The sequence below is a fragment of the Lynx rufus genome, unplaced genomic scaffold, assembly GCF_022079265.1.
Source record: "Lynx rufus isolate CCGP_SWC_20201006 ecotype Redwood Valley unplaced genomic scaffold, mLynRuf1.p SCAF_15, whole genome shotgun sequence".
In the NCBI taxonomy this organism is placed as follows: Eukaryota; Metazoa; Chordata; class Mammalia; order Carnivora; family Felidae; genus Lynx; species Lynx rufus.
In genome coordinates this window covers 20,421,564-20,429,939 of record NW_025814829.1, presented here as the reverse complement: position 1 = coordinate 20,429,939, position 8,376 = coordinate 20,421,564, and the positions used below count along the sequence as shown (strand labels likewise).

The 8,376-nt window shown below is 50.0% G+C and overlaps 1 protein-coding gene across 1 annotated transcript; it reads right to left on the bottom strand.

The window, feature by feature from the left end:
- Positions 1-4,971: 4,971 nt before the first annotated feature.
- Positions 4,972-7,656, bottom strand: TMEM81 (transmembrane protein 81). The gene has a single exon (XM_047077241.1). It carries the CDS (start codon positions 6,922-6,924, stop codon positions 6,079-6,081), a length of 846 nt encoding a protein of 281 aa, XP_046933197.1. The 5' UTR covers positions 6,925-7,656; the 3' UTR covers positions 4,972-6,078.
- Positions 7,657-8,376: the final 720 nt, after the last annotated feature.

The following is an 8,376-nucleotide window of genomic DNA, read 5'->3' as shown; positions in this document are numbered from 1 at the left end:
GCAGTCCCTAAACTTGCTGGAGTCCAAAGGCACTCATGACCAAGAGTCTTAGTTCTAATGAGGCCCGTTAGCAAAGGGGAGGAAAGGAGACCCTCTGGGAAACCTAGGAAACCCAGCCCAGGAAAACCTAACCAGACTTGTCGGGAAGAAGCAGAGCTGTATACTAAGATGCAGACTCCTGCACCCGAGACCTCAGGCAGAGTACGGAGTAAGGTTTAGTAAGACAGTAGGGGACCTGAGGACGTGCAAGCTTATCAAATAGACTAGCCTCCTGTTGAGGTGGCTTATCATACGGGAGCTTGCGTGCAGGCAAGAGAGCCCCTTCCTGCCCGAGGGGCCTCTCGTTTGCATCTTCTCTGCTCCGATGGGCTGCGTCTCACTCCTGCTGTGCTCAGTACTCGATTTGGGATCTCTCCCCTCTCACACGCCAGGCCTCGGCGGCGGCGACAAGGGAGACAGCCGGCCACAAACAAGGACTTTACCCCACAGCTGAGTGGCCAGTAAGTGCCTTGAGGACTAGGGACAGAGCCCGTCTGCAGACACTGCTTCGGGGCCAAGGGGGACAGTGTCTCTCTGTCCTGCGTATATTTCGGCTCAGCCTACAGGTCCCTTTGCCCCGGGTCTTGGCTACTCGGTCCCCGTTGCTATAACAGTCTCGACGTATACCTCACCCTCAGGGGGACAGGAGCTGTCTCCAGATGGGTCTCGCGGCCCAGCCAGGCCATCAAATGGTACAGACGGGCCACGGAACAGAAGGGCCATGAGGAGGGGCTTTTTTTTTCCCTTTTGATAAAATAACAGGAAATCTGAGATTAGACACCGGGAAGAGCTTCTGCAATGAGGCCCGAAGGTGAGTGGTCAAGAGGCTTCTTCCTTTTCTAGGGACCTTGGAGGAATTCTGACAGCTGTTGGCCTGGGGTCTAGGTGAGGTGGAGTCTGGGGGTGTGAGGACATGTTGCTGGATGTCCTTCCAGGGCTGAGGTTTAGATCAGCATCGGAGGAGTCTTTGCAGCCCCTTTTTGCTGCAGCCTCTTCCCGCAGGGGTAGTGACAGCCGTGTCACCAGGGGGGAAGGCTCACCTCAGGTACTCTTTCTCGGAAGAGTGGAAGACAGCACCGGGGCCATCTAGTCCCCTCGGGGCAGGAACCCAAGCTGGCTGAGGATGCTTTACTCCCTCGATCTCCTCCCTGCCCAGAGGACTCCCTTTTCTCTTCCTGGCTCAGATGTGGGATGGCCGGCTGGGCATCTCCGGGTTGGTGGGAGGGCTAGACTTCTCCTCAAACCTGGTTTTGAGGCTCAAGTGTGGTGCCCCATTTCCCCGGGTCAGACCGACCCTGGGCTTCATCCTGGGATGAATGAGGTTGCCAGAGAGGCTCCTGGGGTGGCGTGAGGGACGAGGTGGGCATTTTTAAGGGACTTCTAAAAGCTCCATAGAGAGAGGTGCCCGGTAGCTGTATATAGGGTCATAGACTTTAGGAAGGCAGGATAATAAAGGGAAGCTGGGGAGGAAAAAAATAGGTCAGATAACTTTGCCCCGAGGCCCAGGAAGCCGAGTGTCCTTAGCTGGGGTGCACCCTGCCTTGGCCCCTAGACTCCAACTTACCCAGCCCCATCCAGGGCCTGCATAGCTTAGTCTCACAGCCGGGCGAGGGCTGGGGCTTCTTCGGACCCCCGACTTGACCCCGATTTTGTCGAAATGGAACCACTTCCACTGGCCTATCGTTTGTCTCTCTTGTACTTCTTGTAATGGTAGTTATTTATTGACTCTGGTAGCAGGCAGTTCTTAAATAAAGATGATTTCTCAACCTGCTGAGGCAGCTGGCACCTGCCGTGGGTGTTTTTATCGTCGGGCCGAAGCACGCCTCCTGTCCTGCTCTCGAAACCCAGTCTTGTGGCCGATGCCTTCCCCCTCACACAGTCAGCTCGAAGGAAGGAACAAGACACAGCCCCTCCTGCATCACGCAGGCCTGGGAGGGGGAAGAACTGGGCCAAGGGGCTTTAGGACAGGCCTAAGCAGGGGCGCCTGGGTGGCTCAGTCGGTGAAGCATCCGACTTCGGCTCAGGTCATGATCTCACGGCTCGTGGGTTCGAGCCCCGCGTCAGGCTCTGTGCTGACAGCTCAGAGCCTGGAGCCTGTTTCAGATTCTGTGTCTCCCTCTCTCTCTGCCCCTCCCCCACTTGCACTCTGTCTCTCTCTGTCTCAAAAATAAATAAACATTAAAAACAAACAAACAAAAAAAGACAGGCCTAAGCAGAGTGCAAGCAGGCATCTTGCCGGCCGCGCTGGCTTTACCTAACACGGGGCAGCGAACACTGCTCATGACGGTATTGCTTCGGGCTTCCCTGATTTCTAAGACATTTGACAGTTCCAGACTCAACGGTACCAAAGGGAAATCTTCTCCCTGCAGGGTTATAGTGGCCGCCAACCAGCAAGGTTGCTGCCAGTCTCTGCTCTCAGCAGCCAAGAAAATCTGAATTCCTACTCAACGTTCTGTAGCTGCAATATTCTCCCCTGCGTTCAACAAACACTTGCCGAGCTTCCATTAGCTCTGAGACGTGCACAGAGACCCACTGGCACAGCCCCGCGTTCGAGTCTTTCCATACAAAGCGGAAGGGCTCCGTGCTGACTGCGCCCCACCGCCTTCCCCGGAGAAGAGGGAGACGGGGGCAAGCGGAGGCCCTGCTCCTCCGCGCTTAGCGATGCGCCCAGGGCCCCCTGAGCCCCCAGGAGGGGCTGGTGCGGACAACTGTGCGATAGGCTAATCCCTTCTTCCACTCTGCATCCAGAGGGGCTGCTGGGAGCACCGGCCAGCCTGGAACCTAAATTTCGGTCAGTCGGCATGGCCCTGACCATCCCTCCAGAGGCGGACTACATGCACGGGATTCAGTAAACTGAACTGAGTTCTGGTCTTTAATAACACCTTGGACGGGTTTGGGGTTTGTTTTTTTCCTTTCCTCTTCCCTGTTCAATCCCTTCCCATCCTCTGAGTCAACATTCAAGAGCCCAAAGCACAGAAGGCCATGAGAATAGAGCTGCACAATATTCCATGCCATGCTCGACTAGTGGCTTGCAACAGGGGCCGGACGGGTCACTTGACTCTTCTTGGGTCTGGCTCTCCATCTGTAAAATGGGCAACGTGCCCCTTGAGCCCTCCTCCCCCCTCAGCAACATCACACGGAGTTCATTAAAGATCCTGTTTTACGGTCTTTCCAAGGATAGCAAGCGCTCTCCCGAGGGCTTGAACACACTGTCCAGAGCCAAATGAAGGTGCTTCATTAGAAACCTTCTCTAACTCATGTCCAGCCCTTCACGGCTTCCAGCAGTTTTACTGGCAGGACCGCGCGCACCTGCCCCCCCCCCCCCCCACACACACACACAGGTGGGTCAGTCCACCCGCTCAGCTACAGTCAACGGCAGAAACAGAAGCACAACCCAGGTCTTCCGAAGCCCGTTCCCTCTGAGGTAGAGAGAATGGGGGAAAGGGGGTGTGGAAAATTTAAGATCTTTTCAAAATAAGTCTACAGTAAATTGTAGACTTTGCGTGGGCCTACCCCAGTGGGCTTCAATGTTCGCTCTCCACCAGAATTACCTATAAAGCTTCTGAAAAGCAGAGATGCTCTGAACTCCTAAGATTTATGTGTATCTGGGGCAATGAAAGAACCTAAGAGCAATGACCCCCCAGTGGCGGTGAGTGCTTTTAGCACCCAGACCAGACCTTGGCTTCTAAACACTGTTGCCCACACCAAAAGGAAACCAGAGCCCCTCGGAGAGAGCAAAGTCCAAATGTGGATCTGAGGCATTTTGTGGTTCTAGAAAGCAAGGACATGCTCCAAGTCAAATGGGACCACAATAAAAGGACAAGCGAAGAGACTCCCACTGGCCAAAACTGGGGACGATTTAAACACCAGAAATGAGACATTAATGGATTATATATAATGCACTAAAAAAGAGAATCCACGGAGAGCTCAAAAATAAAGAGTAGTTCTTCTTTGTAGAAAAATGCAGCCTCATAAGTACAGCAAGGGCACATTAAAGACGCTGCAGTTCCCAGCAGGTAATAAGGATCGTGAATGGATTCCAAGGCGTTCATGGCTTTTAGGAAACCCGATCATCACAAAGTATTGTCCCACAAATAAGTGATTACAAGAGGAAAAAAAAAAAAATACACCTTTGGAGAGACGGGGCAGTCACCACCTTAACCAAATCGTCACGCGTATCGTATCGGTAACGAATCACCCGACACCGTGCACCTGTGGTGAGCAGTGGACATCATTTGTGTGGAGCTGTCATCAAAAAATGTTGAAGTTCCATTCCTCCGCAATCCGGTCATGTGACAATGACGACAAACCCGGACTGTGGGGCACTATCCAGGACAATCGGCCCAGCTAGACTTTTCAATAAGATCAACGTCATGCAAAACAGCAACAAAAAACCCAGGGGGTCTGTTGTAAAACTAGACTTAAGAGAAACAACCAAAGGTAATATGTGGACCTTCATTCGATCCTGGATCAAACGTTAAAAGGCTATCAGATTTTAGAAGTTGGGCAAGACAGAGAAGTAACAACCATACGCAAGATTAGGGAATTGTTCACTTTCTTAGGTGTGAAGATGTTGCAGTTGTACAGAAGAATCTTTATTAGCAGATGCATACACGATCTAGGAGTAAAGGGTCACAATGTCTGTGCCTAACTTCCAAGTGTTCGGTAAAATCAGCATCTATTCAGAAAGATAGATGTAGCAAAACATTCACAGTTGGTGAATCTAAGCAGAGGATCTATGGGTTGTCATCAAACTTTTCTTTCCACTTTTCTATGGCGTGGAAATTATTTTTTAACGTTTCTTTTTTCTTTTAGTTAAGCTAAACCATGGGACTCAAACTCATGACCCCGAGACCAAGAGTCACACGCTCTACCGACGGAGCCAGCCAGGTGCCCCTGAAATTGTTTTTAATAGAATAATAATGAGCCATTAGCCACAATTTTAACTGAGTTAGCATCCTCAGGGTTGGGGCTCAGGAATCTTATGTTTCAAAAGTTTATCCAGGTGATTCAGACACATAGCTAGAGAAGAGAACCACTAGTCCGAGTCTTCGTATCTGCTACCATGTCTGCAGCTAGAGAAAAGTGAGGAGAAGAAATGCTCTAATTCTCTCAGAATGAGCTCAGGGGGTGGCTGAGCCTCTTCCCCGACAATTCCATCAGCTAATTACCTCACACTGCCTCAATGGTCTCTGAGGGTCTTAGGATTTATTTCCTACGGAGGTAGGAAGCTCTTAGTCCCTCCTTGGACAGCCTTGGCTGCTGGAAGAAACCAATACACTTGACCTTTCCAGGAACACACACGTCAGGGCACTGCAAGAGCTAGAAGAACAGGAGCAGGAGGCAAGCCAAGGAACTTGTTCAGGGGAAACCTACCAGGTGAAGGGTCCAGCGTTTTACCAGGAGTCTTTAACACTGAACACAGAGGGTTCACCGGGGGCGTAGAGAAGGAGCAATGTATTGAGTGGCTGTTACATACCCGGGTCAGATGCCATTACTAATCGCCTTGGCTTGGCCACACATGGGCATATGCCGTCCTCCAAAGCGATGTGCTCAATGTCTAAGAAATCTAAGAAAGAGGAGAGCTAGGTTGATTATGGGACAACTTACACATATGCAGGAGATTTTTACTAAAGAGCAGAGAAGGTCAGGTCTATACACAGCCACGTGAATTATTTCTATTGAAGAGGAAAAAAAGGTTTCCACTAGAAAAGCTATTAATATATCCTTTATGTGATTATACCACTCAGAGGAAGGGATGGAGGTAGAGAGGCCTCAAATTGTGAAAGATAATGACTGCGAGCTTGAAGACAGAATCTTCTTCCCGGGGACAGGGGAGGGGCCTATACTCGGGCTTCCCAGGTGCCACGTGGGCAGGAAAGATCAGGAAGAGATCCACCTGGGACACGGAGAGGCAGAGCATTGCCCATCACGCTACCATGGTGTTGCCCCTGTCCCCGGGCCCCACTCACTTTTGGCAGTGGAAGCCCTCCCTCCTGGCTGAGCCACAATCACTCAGCCAGACAATCCTTTGAAGAGCTAGCTTGGCTTCCTAAACAGCCAGTCCAGGGTCCTGGGCAGCCAGTCCTTCAGGGCTTTTAAGGACTCAAGGCCAGCACTTCTATAGACCACCCTCAGCCCAAAGCCCAGAGCAATGGCCATCAATACACCACCAGCCACGCCACCGACAACTCCTATTCCCAAGGCTACAGCCACCTTCTTCTTCCACCGTGGGCGGTGAGGCTCGGACTGGTTGTCTAGATTCACTTCCAGGCCCTTATCAACTAACTTCTGATTCTCGGTAAGGGATTGATGGAAATTCAGGTTCACCAAGTCAGGGGGAAGGACCCGCAGCCCAAAATAGAGTCTCTTGACAGGTCTCAAGTTTTTTAACAGCTGCACATCACACCGGTATGTCCCAGAGTCGTACTCCTGAACAGAGGGAAACCTCACAAAGTAGGTACTGGCTCGGAAGGGTTTGAAGATCTCATCATCAGTAGAGATGATACCCCGAGCAAGTCTCCAGGTGAACCGGAATGCTTCCTGCCCAATCTCCAGGATGTCTGAACTCAGACAGCTGAGCTCAAATCCCTTCCCTTTGGGAATGGTGAAATGGAGCATTCCACAGATCCAGTTGGTCAGACATTCCAAGCGCTGAGATTTACACTCTCTTCTCACACCATCAGGGCCCACCTCGCAGACTGTCTCTTCCTTGTAGCCAAGGCCACAGGTGACAGTACAGGTTGTGGCATTGACAACGACCTTCCCCACGGCTTCTTGCAGCTTCTTAGGGATGGCCAGTGTTTTTGACAAAGCCACCGCCAAAGGCAGAGAGAAGGCTAACACCAGGCTCCCAAGGATGAGACCAGCAGCTGAAATCTTCATGTCTCGGTGGGCATCTCATCACCATCAGCCAGCACCCCGCAGAGTTCCAAGTGAATCCTCTATGATATCACAGCTTACTTCCTTTGACACGAGATAGCGTTCAACGTCACAAGACAGGGTGCAGCACCCACTGTCGGCGAAACACTGCAACTCAATAAACACAAGTCCAGTCCTTGCGAAGGGGCGAGGCCACGAGGCAGGAAAAAAAGTCCCAACTTCGCTGCTTTACTTGCTCTTGTTAGTGACTATTTCACGAGTCTCCATTCTTCTCAGGCCCTTGTAATGAATTTCAATCCACCCTCTCGGGAAGAGACTTCAGGAGCTGAAGCGAATTTCCAAATGTCGTCAAATGCGTCGTGAAGCTACATTCCTCCTTACCCCTGCTCCTCCTCTCCAAGGTGTGGGATCCAAATTAACGACCTTCAAAACCTCAGTTAAATCTGACCAAGTAAGACATCAAATACCAAGTCAAAAAAAAAAAATTATGTTGCATTAAGTTATCATTGATTTTAAAGTCTCCTAAACCTTCTGTAAAAAAAGGATTAAGAACTCTGGACTGGGACGCAGCTGACTGATCCTTCCTCAATTTCGATTTCTATTTGCTCCTTTGTAAATTAAGACCTCCTTGCCGACTTCAGGAAGGTCACCTTGGGCATCAAATGATAAACTGTACACGAAAACACTTTGTAAAGTGCGAAACACTGTTCACGTGTAAGAAATTTTAAATAGAAATGAGAATTCATGGGGACGCCCGGGGGGGTTAAGTCAGTTAAGCTTCCAGTTTTAGCTGAGGTCACGATCTCACAGTTCATGAGTTCAAGCCTCGTGTCGGGCTCTGTGCTGACAGCTCAGAGCCTGGAGCCTGCTTCAGATTCTGTGTCTCCCTCTCTCTCTGCCCCTCCCCTGCTTGTGCTTGGTCTCTCTCTCAAAAAAAAAAAAAAAAAAAAAAAAAAAAAAAAAAAAAAAAAAAAAAACCAACATTAAAAAAAATAAAAAAGAAAAGAAAGAAATGAGAATTCATGAAGACAAGGGCCAAGCCACCCTTTGAGAATCCAAATGTTTATCAGCAAGGGCAGGGGGAGGGGAGGGCGGAATATGCCCAGTATGGCTCCTCTCTCCCATTCTACCATGCTTCCTTCCCAAGGGCCCTGAAGGTGTCTTCTAGGGAAGAAGACACCTAATCCTGCCTGCTTCTTGGCCTACTCCCTTTACAGACCAGAAGAGCTCATCATTCACTCAGGTCAAGGTTGCTATGAAACAGCTATGATGTCAAAGACGGGTTCTTAGTCACAGGACAGAAAAAATTAGCGGTAGACACTGCTAAAATTTGACAATTTGACAATGATTTGACAATGATTCAAATCAAAGACTTAAACTGACTTTATGGGTTTGAAAGCTATTTCAATGAGTTTTATTTAGTCTAGATTTTTTAAGTCTAGTAAAGAGGAATTC